Source organism: Hoplias malabaricus, chromosome 1 (genome assembly GCF_029633855.1).
Source record: "Hoplias malabaricus isolate fHopMal1 chromosome 1, fHopMal1.hap1, whole genome shotgun sequence".
Classification (NCBI taxonomy): Eukaryota; Metazoa; Chordata; class Actinopteri; order Characiformes; family Erythrinidae; genus Hoplias; species Hoplias malabaricus.
Genome location: NC_089800.1, coordinates 71120091 through 71137418, shown reverse-complemented (window position 1 = coordinate 71137418; position 17328 = coordinate 71120091). Strand labels below are relative to the sequence as shown.

The 17328-nt window shown below is 40.0% G+C and overlaps 1 protein-coding gene across 1 annotated transcript; it reads left to right on the top strand.

The window, feature by feature from the left end:
- Positions 1–15640, top strand: slc16a9a (solute carrier family 16 member 9a). The gene is made up of 6 exons (XM_066672769.1): positions 1–23; positions 1942–2201; positions 8194–8337; positions 10363–10458; positions 11266–12111; positions 15012–15640. Exons 2-6 carry the CDS (start codon positions 2009–2011, stop codon positions 15206–15208), a joined length of 1476 nt encoding a protein of 491 aa, XP_066528866.1. The 5' UTR covers positions 1–23; positions 1942–2008; the 3' UTR covers positions 15209–15640.
- The last annotated feature ends 1688 nt before the right edge of the window (positions 15641–17328 follow it).

Sequence of the window (17328 nt, the reverse complement as noted above, 5' to 3'; positions counted from 1 at the left end):
CGAGAGCAGCGGACACCGGGCAGGTAGCGCGAGAACCTCTCACTCTCTCTCTCTCTCTCTCTCTCTCTATCATTGTAGCTAACATCTCTTAAATTATCGTCTGTCTTTCCTATTTCTTTCTCTCTCCGTGTTTCTCTCTCTCTTTGATGTTATCTCTCTCCATCTTTCTCTCTGTTTATTGCTGTTTCTCCCCCTCTGTCTATTTCTTTATAACCCACTTTCCCTCTCTCTTTGTGTTTCCCCTTCTCCCTCTCTATGTTTCATATATTTATCTCTTATTCTCCATGTAATGGTCAGTTTGTATTAGGACAGCTGTCACTTTGTTTGATAGTGTAAGATATTTCTTTCTTAGTGTGTGATAGTGTTTATTCTGTATGTAAGTTTAGTGTTTATTGTGTTGTGTGTGGTGTGTGTTAGTGTGTTTGATGTTTAGTTCTGTAGCTCTGTTAACTTCTGTAACAAAACAGCCACCCTCAAACATCAGTCAAGTTCTATCTGTCTGTTTGTCTATCTGTTTATATAACTATCAGTCTATCCAATGCTTTGATTAGAAATGTGTGACATATTAGAGGCTGTCTAAATTTAATAATGGGTGCTGGCTGTGGCTGTGTCCAAAACTGCAAACTACAGCACTCAACAGTATGTCAGTTATACTACGTCACTATTAGAAATCTATTCATTAGTGTAGTGTGGATAGTAAGGTAGCATGCAGTTTTGGACACAGCCATAAACAAGGAAGAATAAAATACAGTACCCTTTGTTAGGTCCTGGACAACAGTATGTTAAAAAGCCCATTTATACCTGTTGTTTCAGGAGACTTCAGCGGTGTCTGAAATGATTAATTTGAGTACTCATTCACTAAGCTTTTTTTATATAGAACACTAAGTATGGTAACAGTGAGTGAGAGAACACTGATTGCACCAGTAGCATTTATTATTATGATATTTCTCTGGATGTATGAAGCATATTAATATCTAAAAATGATAACATAAGATAGCTTAGTGATGGTTTCCCTCTTTAAAAAATATTTTCATGCCTACAGATAATTTCGAATAAAATTTTATGAAAAAAAAAACTGCTTCTTATTTATTGTACAAGAAGGTGGTTTATTATAACTTGCTTTACATTAATATTCTTACATCAGTGATCTTCACACTCTGTGTTATTAATGTTATCAGTTATATAAGCAAACTTTCTTGTGTTGGAGGATTTAGTCCTGAGAGAGACTTAGAGGTGTGCTTTTCCAATGCAATGGTCAGATTCAATTTCAGTTTTGAATGCATTTATACCTGTATTTCTATGTGGATAATAAGCAGTGTAAATGGTAACACACTTAAACGTGACATTCACAATTTTAATCAAAAAACACTTTTCATAAAACTGAGGATGTTTACTCCACCATTTTCTATATATCTAGTCAGTTTTGCATGCACAAAACTTGTCTAATGTGTTTATGAAGCACCACTGTGTAAATGTCTAAAAAAAAAGTAAAAAAGTCTAAAAAAAAGTCTTGGTATGGTATGCTAGACTTTCTCTTCTCACAACAGAAATGGCATTTACGAGGTTTTTAGACAATAAGTAGACCTCCAAATTTTGAAAACCGTGAACTGAGATGAGGATATTGCTCTATTCCTGCTCCATATGTGGGTAACAGGAAGAGAACAGTGTTTCCTCACAATTGTAGATGTTTTCTTTAAATACTCTCCATTTGGTTTAAGAAGCTTAATACAAAGTGATTTGGTTTATTCTGAGCTGGGCTATATGTGAGCACTTATAGATGAATCGCATGGCAGAGAGTTTTTAATATATATTAAAATGCATTGAAACATTTTTCGCTTTATCTCTCAAAGCTGTTCTCTCTCACACATCATCAAAAGTACAGTATAAATGTACAGTGTAGTTATGAGCTATGATTTATGTGATTTATGTTTCTCTCCACAGGTCCCTGTGTGAGTGAGTGTGTGTGTGTGTGTGAGTGTGTGTGTGTTTGCTCCAGCAGTGTGTGGTGATGGCTGCCGGGTCTTTGGATGGGGGCTGGTCCTGGGTCATCGTGCTGTCTTCCTTCCTGGCTCAACTGCTGGCGTTCGGCTCTCCACAGTCAGTGGGTGTGCTGTACCCAGAGTGGCTCAGCACCTTCAATGAGGGCAAGGGCATGACCGCCTGGGTTGGCTCCATGGTGTCTGGGGTGGCACTTATCACAAGTGAGTAAACATATGCTTCTTGTCTCATAGAACCACCAGAATATTAATTTACCTTTTCTCTGTTCCACCTTAAATGATGCAGCCTTTACATTCAGGCTTCGGTCCTCAAAATGGTACAGCGTTTATACTGTGGCCCCTAAGCTTTATAACTGAATTTTCCATTCCACCATAAATGGTGCTGCAATTACATTATAGAGCAGAAATTTCTTATATATATTTTCCATTCCTCCTAAAATAGGGCACCTGTTATGTTGTGGCACCTAAGGTTTTTTTAACAATTTTTGTACACTTTCTGTTCATTTTTAGGTAGTTTTATTCTAACAATATCAGAGGGGATTTAGAAAGGAACTTTAATGTGTGTGTGTGTGTGTGTGTTCTGTGTGTGGGATGTGGTGTTGTTAAGGTGCTATAATTTCCATGGTGGAGAATTTCTTGGTCATTGTAAAGCGCCACAATTTGTATTCAGAAAGAAATGTGATGACTGGGTGACTCATGTAGACTCTCATTGTAAACTTGTAGAACAGAAGGTGCCCTGAGGTTTCCGTTGTTATATAATTGCCCACGTACCTGCACCTGGAAATTTTGGGTTACCTGACCTGTTTGGGAGTGTCTCTGTGTGTCTATGTGTGTGTGTGTGTGTATGTGTAGAGTTTTGTATAAAGAGTGTGTTTATTAAACTGTGTTCCAAGACTGGTTTGAACCAGTTGATGCAATAAAGAGAGATTTACTGCAGTAAAGTCTTCTGCTCTGTCTGCACAATGCACTTGATAGTGGAGCCGTGTAAAGTTCAGAGAGAGAGAGAGAGAGAGAGAGATGATTTACCTTTCTCAGGACTCCCTGGAAACAGTAAACTCAGTGCACATTAATTCTACCTAAATATCTAGAACCCATCCTCATTTGTAACAGCTGGAAATGCATATTTTGTTATACCGTTTATTTCTGATATTAGAAAACACTAGCCAGTCAGCACAGAGTGTTAGTCTGGATCTGATAAGCCCCACTAGGATATTCAGCGCCCTGACCACTCATCACTGTGTGTTTGATCTGTACAACACACACACACACACACACACACACACACACACACAGAGTTCAGCCAGAGTTCAGTTATGTGTGTGGTCTTACTGAGCAAAAGAAAATGTCATGCTGAATCAGGAGAGACAGAAAGACAGATACAGGGAGACAGAGAGAGACAGAGACTGAGAAACAGACAGGGACAGGGAGCTGATCCTTAGTTTTAAGACTAGGCAAAGAATCAGCATCTGGGAAAAAGAGCTTCAATTTAATTCAGTTGAATTCAATTCATTTTAATTCAGTTTAGTTCAGTTTAACTTTGTAAATTCAATTTAGGTCAGCTCAGTTAAGTTTAATGTGGTTTTGTTCTGTGCAGCTCAGTTTCAGGGCTGCTTAGTTTGATTCAGTGAAGAGAGAGAAACAGAGATAGAGAGAAAGGAGACAGAGATACAGAGAGAGAGACAGACAGAATGTGATGGAAGGTAAACAGTAAACAACCCTGCGTATTTGTACAGAAGGTCAGATATTATAGTTTCATGTTACTGTGAGTTAACAGCAGGTGTGTGTGTGTGTGTGTGTGTGTGTTTCTGTGTGTGTTTGTGTGTGTGTGCATGTGCACATATAATAGGTGTCAGGTTTATTACCAGACAAAATCGAATAGTGCCGTCATTGCAAAAGGGCTGGAGAAAAAGCATGAATGAAAGGCTGAACTTGTGTGTGTGTGTGTGTAAAGTTACTATTTTGGAGAGACCAACCATTGTTTAGAACTGGATCTCTTATACATTTTTTATATGAGAAATTGGCCTCTGACTCTGTGTTTAGGCAGTGGGTGACTATAAGTCTTTAGTGGTTCAGGAATTTCACGGTCCCAATTGCACACTTAATATTTGTTCTCACTAATGTTTAAGTATGTAGCACGTAGTACAGTTTCAAATATCAAAGTTGTGTACACATGAGGTAGAGTCAATCTTTGTGTATGGTAATGAAATGGAAAAAGGTTGCAGGATTGTGTGTGCGGATGGGAAAAGGTGACATCAGTAAGAGGTCTGAGGATTCATCAAGGGTACTTGTTACGGGGTTGTTCAAATCAGTCAGCTGAAGTCCAGCGACAGGTTACTCACCACAGTTCACAGGATATCAACACCTCTGCTACTACCGAGAACACCAGCACAAATGTACAGGAAGGTGAATCTAATGTTAACCAGAGGAAAGAGAAAGGAATTGGGCAGAGAATAAAGGTAAAATGGCCAGCTGCATAGGGTGGAAATGTATAAATGATGATTTGAAATGTATAGTGGGTATAGTGGCTGGTTTGAAGGGATTAGCAGAGAAGAAATTGTATAGTTTAGGTATAGTTATTTACGAATATGGAATTGCAAGGTTTGGTATGTTGCTGAAAAAGCAAAGGGCACAAGACACAGTAAGGTCAAGATGGCAAGTAGAAATAGATAAACTAATTCAGGAGAAAGCAGTGGAGGCAAGCAGGGGAAGAGGAAAGAAATTATATTAAAATACTACAGAACAAGCTTAAGTGTAGGCTGGCAGTGTTAAGAGCAGAGAACTTGAGGAAGGAACATGCAATGGCAGCATTCTATAGGAATCAATTTAGTTTTGTGAAGACTTTATTTGGTAAGGAGAAATCTGGGAGTTTAAAAGTTGGAAATAGGGAATTAGAGGACCATTTCAGTGGTATGTATATAGATAAACATGAGGCAAAGGAGCTAGAGTTGCCATGAGATATTCCACCATTAGGTGAAATCGAGCAGCAAATTGAGGTTATCCCACCAAAATTGAGTGAGGTTCAAGATGTGGTGCATCATGCAAAGGCAGGTTCTGCTCCAGGGCCTAATAGAAGGCCATATCTTGTGTACAAGTATGCACCTGAAGTCTTGAAGTTTTTGTGGAGGTTGATGGTTGTTGTTTGGAAAAAAGGGATCATTCCAAATTAGTTGAGAAAAGCAGGAGGTATTCTTATCACTAAAGAGAAAGATGTTGTGAGTATAGTTTCAGCCCATAAGTCTTCTTAACGTGGAGGATGAGATTTTCATTAGTGTAATAGCACGGAGACTTGCTATTTATTTGAAGTCATGCAAATTAATTGATACATCAGTACAAAAGGCAGAGGTTTCTGATTTTGCAGGATGTTTGGAACATAGCAGCATGATCTGGCATCAGATTCAGACAGCTAAGAAAGAGGGTAGGGACATGTTGTTTCCCTAGATTTAGCTAATGCATATGGCTCAGTGCCAAATAAACTTATGTGGAAAGCTTTTGAATTCTTCCAGGTGCCAGATAAGGTTATTAGGCTGGTTAAAGCATACTTTGAGGATATTCAGTTTGCTTTACTACAGGAGAATTTGTTACATCATGGCAGCGATTTGAAATAGGTTGGATAATGGCTGGATGTACGATTTCACCATTAGCATTTACAATGGCATTGGAAGTAGTAATTAGGGCCTCTAAGTGGGTTGTAGGCAGGGTAATGTTGCATGACAGTACTCGGCTCCCCCAAATTAGGGCTTATATGGATGACATTACAACGCTAAAGACTACTGTGCCTTGCACACAGCGGTTGCTTGAGAAGTTAAATGATAATCTAAGGTTGGCTAGGCTGAAAGTTAAACTAAGCAAGTCTAGAAGTCTGTAGATTGTCAAAGGAAAACTTGGGCAAGAAAATTGTTTTAATGGAAGGAGAAATTATCCCTACAGTACTGGAGAGACCAGTGAAGAGTTTACATAGATGGTATAGTGCAGCGCTAAACAATACAGAACAAGTTGTGGGAACAAAGGCTGAATTGGTATAGGCTATTAATAGCATTGATAGATCATGTTTGCCAGGGAAGTTGAAATTGTGATGTCTGCAGTTTGGCTTACTGCCTCATATTAGATGGCCATTGACAGTTTATGATGTTTCAATCACAGAAGTAGAGAGGATGGAAAGGGTTATGAACAAGGCCATAAGGAAGTGGGTAGGGGTGCCGCAGTGGGGCTAGAGGTTAATGCACTGACGGCTGTAGTAATAAAATAGTTAGCTTTGTGCATGAGGGGGAATGTTTTCAAGAAAGTGTGCAGGCTACAAATATTGGTAGATGGTGTGAAGCACGAGATTGGACATTGCTGGTGGACGTAGGAAAAATGCCGCAGGTCCCAGAGTGCATTGTGTTAACTACACTGAGGCCAGACGTGTTGTTCTATTCTGAAAGTAAACGAATAGTTTATTTCATAGAGTTAATGGTTACATTTGAGAATGCAGTAGATGAAGCATTCAAAAGGAAGAAGCTGAAGTATGCAGACTTAGAGGCTGAGGTGAGGGAACGCAGGTGGCAGGCACATGTAAGACCGGTGGAAATAGGTGTTAGAGGATTTGTAGCCAAATGGGCCACAAAAAGGATAAGTATAATGGATAAGGAGAGCACTGATTATGTGGGGAAATGCACTGTAGAGATGCTATTGGGATTGTTGGTAATGTAGCATGTACATTTCACATGGAACTGGTGGCACTGAGCATGCATTAACGGTGCCAGTAGAGGTAGGTACAGCCTTTGCCACTAGGGAGGCCAGTGTGGATTTACAGTTGTTGTTGGTAATGGGTAAGATAGGACTGTAAATCTGGCTTGGAGGGCTTGGGTCTGGGATGCCAGACTTCGCTGTTGAGCCTTCTGGAGGTTTTTTGGGCTTAATTCAGCAAAACACCAATGAGAGAATGTGTCTGTCCTATGACCCCTGTGAAGAGCTAGTGATACAGTGGGTGGTTTGGGTGTTCATGGACTGGTCTCAATGAGTAGTCATAGTTGTTAAGGATAGCTGGTTGCTGATCGGATCAACAGCATAAACAGCCGCAGTGACCTTAGTGTTGAGGTGTAGGATTCAGCAGGAATTTTGGTGGTGGCAGGTAGGAAGAGAGTGTGGTGAGCACTATGTGAAGCTCTAATGGATTGGCATAGGATAATTGCATTGTATCTTGTGCATGATTATAATATAAATAGCTTTATTAACCAATAGGCATTGTTTTATTGTAACGCAGAAGCCTTTAATTTATGACCTACACTGTCTACTGCTACACAGTGTGGAGGATGATATTAGTTTCAGTGTTTGTAAAAAATGGCAGACAGCATTGCAGCTGCAGTTTGATATGAGGTACATTGTCATTGCAACAGTTCATCACATCCTTTCAGTAGGAAAACTGCATAGTGTGTTAATAATTTGTGTACTAGGCTGCCAAATTCACACTTAGGGTTATTACATGGTAGTTTCATTATAGTATTAGTGTCTAGTACACTACTGGGATGCAGGACATGTCTTTTCCTGGGAAGCCCATAGTTATTTCAGCAGAACAATGATAGAAGACAAAGAGTATATTTGCTTGACTGACCAGCCAGCAGTCCAGATCGGATAAATATATTCTCATATGTCTTTGTAAACACACACACACACACACACACATAATATTGACTGCTGTCTCTGGACACCATATACCAAACTCTCCCAACAGCACAATAGATGACACACATATAAAAGTAGGTCTAGGTAGACGTGGCTTCTATACAAACACAAACAAGCATGCGCCACTCAACCCAGACAGTGTCAGAATTACTGTGCTATTGTTTTGTGTTTATTTCTAGGCCAGTGTATAATCTAAAGCAATGGTAACGTGTCAGTCCTTCAATTCAGATGCTCAAAGCCTTAGCAATGGGAGGGAGTGAGCATGACTGTGTCTTAAATTATACAAAAGAGAATCAAAATCTATTGGTCTTTCAAGATTTTAAATTATTTGTTTCCAGCTCTAGAATCTATAGAAATTTATCCAGATATTTGTCCAGTGTCAATCATGATTAGAGCTCCAGCCATTTAATTAGCATGAACTACCAGATTCCCATTATTAATGGATATTATATTACTCCTACAAACAATGTTAAGGCATGCGATAAACTCTCTCTCTCTCTCTCTCTCTCTCTCTCTCTCTCTCTCTCTCTCTCAGGTCCACTCTGTTGCGCCTGTGTGGATAACTTTGGAGCACGTCCAGTCACTATATTCAGCGGAGTGATGGTATCAGGGGGGCTTATGCTCAGTGCTTTTGCCCCCAACGTCTCCTTCCTTATCTTCTCCTATGGCATCGTTGTTGGTACAATAACAACCTCTCCTCTTCTCTTCTCCTTTTTATAATTAATTTGTTCATTTTCTGTAACCACTTATCCAATACAGGGTCACGGTGGATCACTGGGCTCAAGGCAGGAACACACCCTGGACACACACTCACACATTCACTCACACCTATGGACATTTTGAGTCGCCAATCCACCTACCAACATATGGAACATCTGGCGTAAACCCACGCAGACACAGGGAGAACACACCACACTCCTCACAGACAGTCACCCGAAGGAAAACCCCAGCAGATACAGGGAGAACACACCACACTCCTCACAGACAGTCACCTGGAGGAAACCCACGCAGACACAGGGAGAACACACCACACTCCTCATAGACAGTCACCCGGAGGAAACCCAGGCAGACACAGGGAGAACACACCACACTCCTCACAAACAGTCACCCGCAGGAAACCCAGGCAGAACACACCACACTCCTCACAGACAGTCACCCGGAGCAGGACTGGAACCCACAATATCCAGGTCCCTGGAGCTGTGTGACTGTGACACTACCTGCTGCACCACTGCGCCGCCCCCTTTTTTATAATGTATAATGCAATGCCTAGAGAGCAGAGAGCTGGAGAATCCATTGGTTTATGTGTGGATCAATATTGAAGTATCAGTGTGATCAGTCTTGACTTGATTTCCTTTGTGAGAACAGATCCTTACATAGAATACATTCATTCAATATGTCTGGGATGAGTTGGAGTGGGGCTTGAGATCCAGAACTAATGATCCAACATTTGTACATGACCTCACTTGTGATACATTTACCTGAATACCATCAAATTCTTAGAGCAGTGTTCCAATATGAAGTGTAAAACCTTCCCAGAAGAATAGAGGCTGGAAAAGCAGGTGGGTGTCATGTAACATTCCTTCTTAACACCCAATAATATGGCATTTGCAAGCAGGGTGATCACCCTAATGTTCTGGACAGCTTTCTAGGCTCAGATCTTAGCGTGATCCTTCAGAGGGGATTCTCACATTTTATTCAGGAATCTCCAGCTTCTACAGGCATTATATTAAACACTTCAAAGGGCTTAAGTGTACTGGGAAACAAGAGGATGACTCGAGTTATTTCAGGCATAACAAATGTGTGTCTGTGTGTGTGTCTCCACTCAGCTCTGACCTTCAGAAGTTTATACGCTTGTAGTTTTTGCCTGAATCGATTGGTGAACATGCTGTATTTATTTACACTGTAGTTTGTAGTGTTATTACTTAATGCTGATGTGGATGTGTGTGTATTTGTCTGTGTGTTGTTTGTGTGTGAGATTCACTAGGCATTTTTTAAAGATGTCATATACAGAATGTATCCCTACAGTACTCTGCATCAGTCAAAGATCACCCTTCATTTATTTACAACTTAGTCAAAATGCCCATGCCTCTTCCAGGGTGTGTTCCCGCCGTGGGTAGGCTCCGGACCCACCGTGACCCTGAACTGGATAAGCGGTTTCAGAAAATGGATGAATAAATGAATGAATGAAAATGCCAATTAAATGCAAGTTTAGATTTAAGATCATTCACTGAATTTAAGATAAGTTAAGAAAAACTAATGTTTTAATATCCCCACAGCAGGGCAATTTACAAAATGTTAAAAACTGAGAATGAAGAATTAAGAATATTGGACTCATAGCAACCCTAAAAGTCTTGGGAGAGCACCAAAACTGTCCCCATCAGATAAACAGCTTAAAAACATTTACCTTACAGAGAAAGGATTAAGCCTACCATCATTTGGGATGTGGAGCTGATTAGAATCTCTTACTGAGAAAAGGAAATATTCACAAAAAAAAAAAACACTGCTGGTCTTTGCAATGTATGGAGTTCCAGAAATAGGGAAAAAAAAGTCCAAACAGTAGTCAGCAACTGTAACTCGTGGATTACTCATGAAATATCACATATCAGATGTGGTTTTGCTGTTGTTTTGATGGAGTGTGATACAGATTTATACTCTGACTTGTGTATTTAAGTGATTATTTGTTGATTTGTTTGTTTGTTGTCAGGTATTGGCTGTGGTCTTGTCTATGCAGCCACTCTGACTATCACCTGCCAGTATTTTGACAAGAGGCGTGGCCTGGCTCTGGGCATCGTTACCACAGGTATGGCCCCATCCCCTCAAAATATAATGTATACATACAAATTCTAAAGTGTTTTTGTTTGTATAATTGCAGTTCAAAATTCAAACAGTCTCCCTCTCTTTTGTCATTTTATGGTAACTTATTATATAGTATTGTATTATTACAATAGTATAATATAGTATTAAATATGACAGATTTTTACACATATTATATATATATATCATTTTTTTTAATCACCATATTCAAATAATCTAAACCAAATCTCACACGTACTTTAAGATTATACATAAGAGTGTGTTTAAATTTTGAATTACAATTATATGTCACATAAAAATGCTTTAATATCTATTTGAACACCTAATACTATTATCCAGCTTTCTTCCCAACTTGGTTCATTACCAATTCCACCACTAGCTACATCTGCTCTGTTTAAGCTGATGCTTTCAAAGCTGGGAGGGCAAAGGCAAATACGAGCATCTTTGAGGGTCCTTGTGAAATCAGCCACTGCTTCTTTTCAGTGTGCTGCTAATTCCGCTGCAACACATTTTGAAGAGGACACTGTCTAACTGTCAAGAGTGTCAAAAATGACCAAAACAATTAAACTGTCAAATGCGATTTTCACAATTGTCTCTCAAGCAAGTGGAAAATGAACTAGAACTAGAGTCGCAAGTTCTGTTTGATACATTTTGGTCCATTATTTTAGGTAAAAGTGCAGTGGAAAATGGATTATGTTATATACAGATATCTACATGAACTGATAAGTTTAAAGGGTTAAATCTAGAGTCGTGTCTGTACATTCACATGACGTTTTTTTGTATTTTTCCTCAGGGACCAGTGTGGGTGGGTTTGTTTATGCGACAGCACAGAACGAGCTGATCGAGCTGCTGGGACTGGACGGCTGTCTGCTGATCGTCGGTGCTCTGGCACTGAACCTGATGGCCTGTGCTGGTCCCATGCGCCCACTGGACCTTCCAGGCTATTACCTGAAGCAGAAGGCTGCCCTAGTTCACAAAGATGGACCACTGTATGACAAACCAGCTGCTATTATCACCCTGGACCCCGCAAGTACACAAGCCTCTGGCCACAAGTCCCCAGTCAAGGAGTTCCTGATCTCCATGGAGTCCAGGGAGTCAGGGGTGGAGCCTGTGTGCTCCCAGGTGGTCCAGGTCATCAAGAGGCGCCTCCGGCCACATGTGGACTACCTGCACATGATGGGAGAGTATTTTCAAGACCGCACCTTTACTGCATTTTGCATTTCCATCTTTCTGTTCAGCCTGGGAGCCTTCCCACCAGTTCTGTTTATGGAAGATGTGGCCCAGAGTGAGGGTCTCATCGAGCACGTGGCCCTCATCCCGCTGGTCTCCATCGTTGCTGTGGCGACAGGCATAGGAAAGCTTGTCCTGGGAGCCCTGGTGGACATGAGATGGGTCAGTGGGCTTCACCTCTATGCCTTGACGTTGATAGGCTCTGGGGTAGCCCTCCTGCTCATGCCTGCCTGGAAGAGCTACCTGGGACTCCAGGTGCTGTCAGCTGCCCTCGGCTTCTTCTCAGGCAACTGGTCACTCACATCCTACATCACCACACGCATTGTGGGAATCGAGCGACTTGGCCAGGCTCATGGTGTCCTCATGTGCTTTGGTGGATTTGGGATCACGCTGGGACCTCCCGTCGTAGGTATGGAGATGGAGACCAATTCTTGTTGCTCTAGAACAGAGGTCTTCAATCCGGACCTTGGATCCAGGTTTTTAATTTTAAAATGACTGGCTGTGTTCACACTATAGTTGCAAACGTTAATGCACCCGATTAGCCAGGTACAGAGGCGTACTGGTCAGTCACTGTAACATAGAAGCAAGGAACCTGTATCAAAGGTCTGGATTTGAAGAGCTCTGCTCTAGATTGTCAGATAGATCAATCAAGACATCCACACTCATACTGTGTCTGAAACTGAAACTGTGCCCTATTCTCTATATACTGCACCATTTTGGGGTTCTGCCATTTTGTTAGTATCTGAAAACACAAGATGGGTCTCAATTGTGTACTTAATATTAATGTTGGCTAGTGTTTGAATTTGTAGAATGTAGCATAGTTACAAGTTTCAGAGTAATCAAGAAATACACAATGCATACATTAAGCCAGTCGATTTTTGAATGTGGTCTTGATGGGTGCTATTGTCCCACATCTCAACAAGAAACAGAAAGGGAGGAGCTTCTCACATCTGGGAAATTTTGGCTCTGTCCCAAATAGTGTCCTACTCCATGCATAGTGTACTTCACATTTTATAAAACTGTATCTATCTAATATTTAGTATCCTAAATGTTAGACAGAGGGACATGTAGCTTATATTGAATATTTATGGATATATTATCTGACATGTAATGCTCTATTTTAGTACAGAAAAGTTATTTTATCACCTACATGGTACATTACTCTGTGTGTAGGGAGATATATGGAGGGAGCCTATGAAAAAAAAAATTAGCAGACAAAACTGCAGCTTGGCATGAGGTCAATCAATCAATCAAATTTTATTTATATAGCGCTTTTCACAACAAAAAGTCGTCACAAAGCAGCTTTACAGAGATCCGGGTCCAAGCCTCCTATGAGCAAGCCAGGGGCAACAGTGGCAAGGAAAAACTCCCTCAGCACACGAGGAAGAAACCTTGGAAGGAACCAAGACTCATACGGGGAACCCATCCTCCTCGGGTCGACACCGGAGACACAATAGAGAACAGAAGTAAAAGTGAAGGGGTTATAGTAATATAAATGTAGTATATTAGTGATGATGGAGAAGTAGAAATGAAAATGGTGAGGATGATGATATTAGTGATGTATGAGTCTTAGCAAGGCCAGGATCTTGTACAGGACACGGGCTGGATCAGGGCAAAACCTGGAGAGCAGCAGGACATCTCAAAGCATGAGAGAGAGACAGGAGAAAGAAGGCCAGACAAAGGGAACAAATAAAAATACAAAAGGTTAGTAGGGTCATGGTAAAGAACGGGGAAATTTGTCCTGCGAAAAAAGCTTCCACTGGTCAGGCAAGAGAACCCAGCGACAGACAGCGTTGTTGGCAATTACTACAAAGCTAACTAAGAATGCTGTAGCTATGGTGATATGACAGGATTAATACAGAACAGTGATAATATGAAAACCAGCCCGAACACCAATATAGAAGGAGTAACCTGAAGGTGAGTGATTAACCAAAAGCTTGTTTGAAAAGGTAGGTTTTTAATCTAGATTTAAAGATTGAGAGTGTGTCTGAGCCCCGAACAGTAACCGGAAGGCTATTCCAGAGTTGGGGAGCTTTGTGAGAAAAGGCTCTTCCTCCTGCTGTGTTTTTCTTAATGCGAGGAACAAAGAGTAGATGGGCATCCTGTGAACGAAGTGTACGTGACGGGCGATAAGGTATGAGAAGTTCAGTAAGATACTGCGGGCCTAAACCATTTAGAGATTTATAAGCTAAGAGGAGTATTTTATAGTCAATGCGAAATTTTACAGGTAGCCAGTGTAGGGACGAGAGAACTGGGGTGATATGTTCAAATTTTCTAGCTCTAGTGAGCACCCTGGCTGCTGCATTTTGAACTAACTGAAGCTTGTGTAACGCTTTGCACGAGCTCCCTGCCAGGAGCGCATTGCAGTAGTCTAGACGTGAAGTTATAAAAGCATGCACTAGTTTCTCTGCATCTTTTAATGATAAAATATGCCGAATTTTGGCAATATTGCGTAGGTGGAAGAAGGCGGTTTTGACTGTATTGGATATGTGGGTATCAAATGTGAGAGTCGAATCAAAGGCTACACCTAAGTTTTTAATGATGGCATTGTGTTTTACTGTTGAATTATCAAGGTTAATAGCAGCATTTCTGAGTGAATGAGGTGTGTTGTCATAGCAACCACTCATCACATGCTGTATGAAAACTAGCTAGTATGTTATTATTTTGTATACATGCCTGCAAAATTCACACTGTTAATATTAGTACATAATATATTCTGTATAGTATTAATGTGTAGTACACATTTGGGACACAGCCCTTGTCATTTTCAGTGCACTCCAACAATCCCACAATGCACTGCAAAAAGTAGTGTACAACCCATGTACACTAGTGGATAGCTGACACTAATAATCCACTACACTCTTTGGTAAAAACTCACATTAGGCAGAGTCCAAAATAATTCAATAACCTTCAATTCAATTCAATCCTGAATTCAGCTCCCTATATTAATGCATTTTATAATGAGTAATTTTGGGAATAGTGTGTAGTCTGAAATATTAGACACAGTCTCAGTCAGGACTGACCAGCCCAGGTCAGGCAGTTCAGCTGACGCAACCAAAGTTATTGCTGCCAATAGTAAGCCATAAAATGTATCCAATCAGTTGAGATTTTTTATCCATATCACATTTGTGTTTTTGGACTGTTGGTTCAATGTCTAATGTGTCAGTGTAAGTAAGAACCAGGGTCTAAAATACAATGTGCTTTTCTAATTTGGTCTGAACCATGGGAATGAAATTGCAGGTATTATATGATACTGTATATATATATATATATTCCTAGTTCATTTCATCTCTCTTTTTTCTGTCCTAGGCTGGTTCTTTGACTGGACTCAGTCGTATGACTTGGCATTCTTCTTCAGTGGGTCCTGTGTGGTTCTGGGAGGCATTGTCCTGTTCCTAGCAACTCTGCCATGCTGGGACCAGGGAGAGAAAGAGAGTAATGTGATTGCAGTTGAAACAGAAAAAGAAAACACATCAGCCTGTGACAAAGTGGCTTCTGTGGCTTGAGCCACTTTAAGAGCAATATTTCAACCAAAATGAAAAATGTACACATTGCAACAAATATAGTCAAACAGTGAAGGAATGTTTGGTGTCCAAATTTTAGTTCTATAGCTACGAGGCTAATTTAGCTATTGTGACTTAAAGGTAATGAAGGATTATAATCACCAGTTAACAAAGTGTGATTAATTAATGTTGGGACAAAATTTTTGTTTTCCTGTAAATTTTCCATTTTGGAAACACAAGGATTTTGTCCAAATGTGGTTTTTGAGACTGTGTAATGAATTTTTCTAATAATGTCGTTTTTTTTTTTTTAACTACATTAGCCTCGTAGTTCCAGTGAAGGAAAAAAAAAAAAAAGCAAACAAACTTTAGACACTACACATACCCCGGGAAATTAACTACCCTTGGAGAAGTGTCCATTTTGCCAGTGTGATTGTTCCAGCTGTTGTTTATGGCTGAACCATCGCATCTTGAAGTCTGACCACTGAACATTCTTCTTAATGCTATGCCTCATGCTCTGACATTCAGTGCTTCATCTTCGTTCTTTCTATATTTCCTTTCTTTTTCTCACCAGCTAAGAATAGCTACCTGTAGCTAAATCACACCCAGAGCCAGATTTGAGCATAGAAAACGCACAAAAATAGACTGTTTGATGGATTTTAAATGCAGTTGATGCATAGTTATAGTTTCTGTATCTTGTTTCTTTTTCTGTATATTGTATCTGTAATCTCACATAATTGTTCCTCATTTCTAGAACCCTGTATGGTTTATTTGTAAAAATGTGAAGTAGCATACATTTAGCAGAAAGTATATACTTATGCTTCTACATCTAAGGCATTTAACAGAAGCTCTTTTCCAGAGAGACTTACAAAACCATGTTACAGGGGTAGGCGAATGGAGCATTATGGGTCTACACAAAGGATTCCTACTGGTGTTTCATAAGGTGCTTACCCAGGCTGTGAATCAAACCCTACACATCTGTATAGAAGGCCATGGTATTACCCACTAAACTCCACCAAGCAGTTAGTCATTTGCTCAGTCTGACCAGACAAAATAATCAGCTTTTAAGATGTATGCAGACAAAACTTACAATGAGAAATGTGATAAAGGAAAGACACATGGGAATTTTTCACAGTATAGAAAATACCATAGAATATTCAGATTAGCTACATAATGCACAATGTCTTTTCAAGGCTGTTTATCTCTCATCCATTGCCAAAGTCCAAATATTTCTTATGGTCTCCCAGGGAATGTTGACAGGGAATCATGAAGGGAATCAATTTGAAAATTCCAGTCTGGAACAGCAAGGCTTAGTTCTTGTTTTGAACTGTTTGCTAACCAAGAACAAAACTGTGTCCAAAACCACATAATGTACTCCCATACTAAATAGTATGCCATGTACACCACCATTTAAAGTGAATTTATTAATGCTGTACATTTAATATGGAAGGACACAGCCTAAGTATGAATCTCAAATGGTGCCCTACTCCCTAGTGAACATAAGTCAATGCCAATGGGCCTATGCCCAAATGGAGCAAATATTAGATAATGTTAGTCCTGTCACCTATGACTTTCAAATTTATGAATTGTTAGAAATATGCCCTTACTTTATAACCTACAATGCATAATTCATATGAAGCAGGTTTCCATTGTAGATTCAGCCCAATTGTTGGACACTTCCAGACTGGTTTCTCAAATTGCAGACAATTCCAATATACAAAATTTACTCCAAATCAGACTTGGCTATAAAACAAAACAAGTGGGCCGGTCATAAATTAGCTAGCTCCAAAATTACTGAGGTAAGCTAAAACTAGTTTGTAAGTTGCAGTGTTAGAGCCATAGGAATGCCCATAGTATGTGAAATTGCTGGCTACATTTGGATTAGCATTACCACAGGATGCTAGTGTTCTCTCTGTCTCTCTGTAGATAGATAGTGAAACAGGGATGTGCTGTGTAGGTGAATGAGATTTTTAGCACCTTTCCAGAGACCATTATGATGCTAGCTAGGATTTAGACTTGCTGTCTAAATACATTTTCCCCTTTGTTTAGACATGTCCTAGCTGATTAGCTACATTTGGAGTTAGAAGTTAATTTAGAAAATTGAGAGTTAGATTTTTTTATTAAAA

What these genes read in the sequence shown, in the direction of transcription:
- slc16a9a (XM_066672769.1), top strand. Translation starts at nt 2,009, where the DNA reads ATGGCTGCCGGGTCTTTGGATGGGGGCTGGTCCTGGGTCATCGTGCTG. An exon ending in CTCCTATGGCATCGTTGTTG is followed by an intron (nt 8,338 to 10,362) that starts GTACAATAACAA and finishes GTTTGTTGTCAG; the next exon opens with GTATTGGCTGTGGTCTTGTC. An exon ending in GCTGGGACCTCCCGTCGTAG is followed by an intron (nt 12,112 to 15,011) that starts GTATGGAGATGG and finishes TTTCTGTCCTAG; the next exon opens with GCTGGTTCTTTGACTGGACT.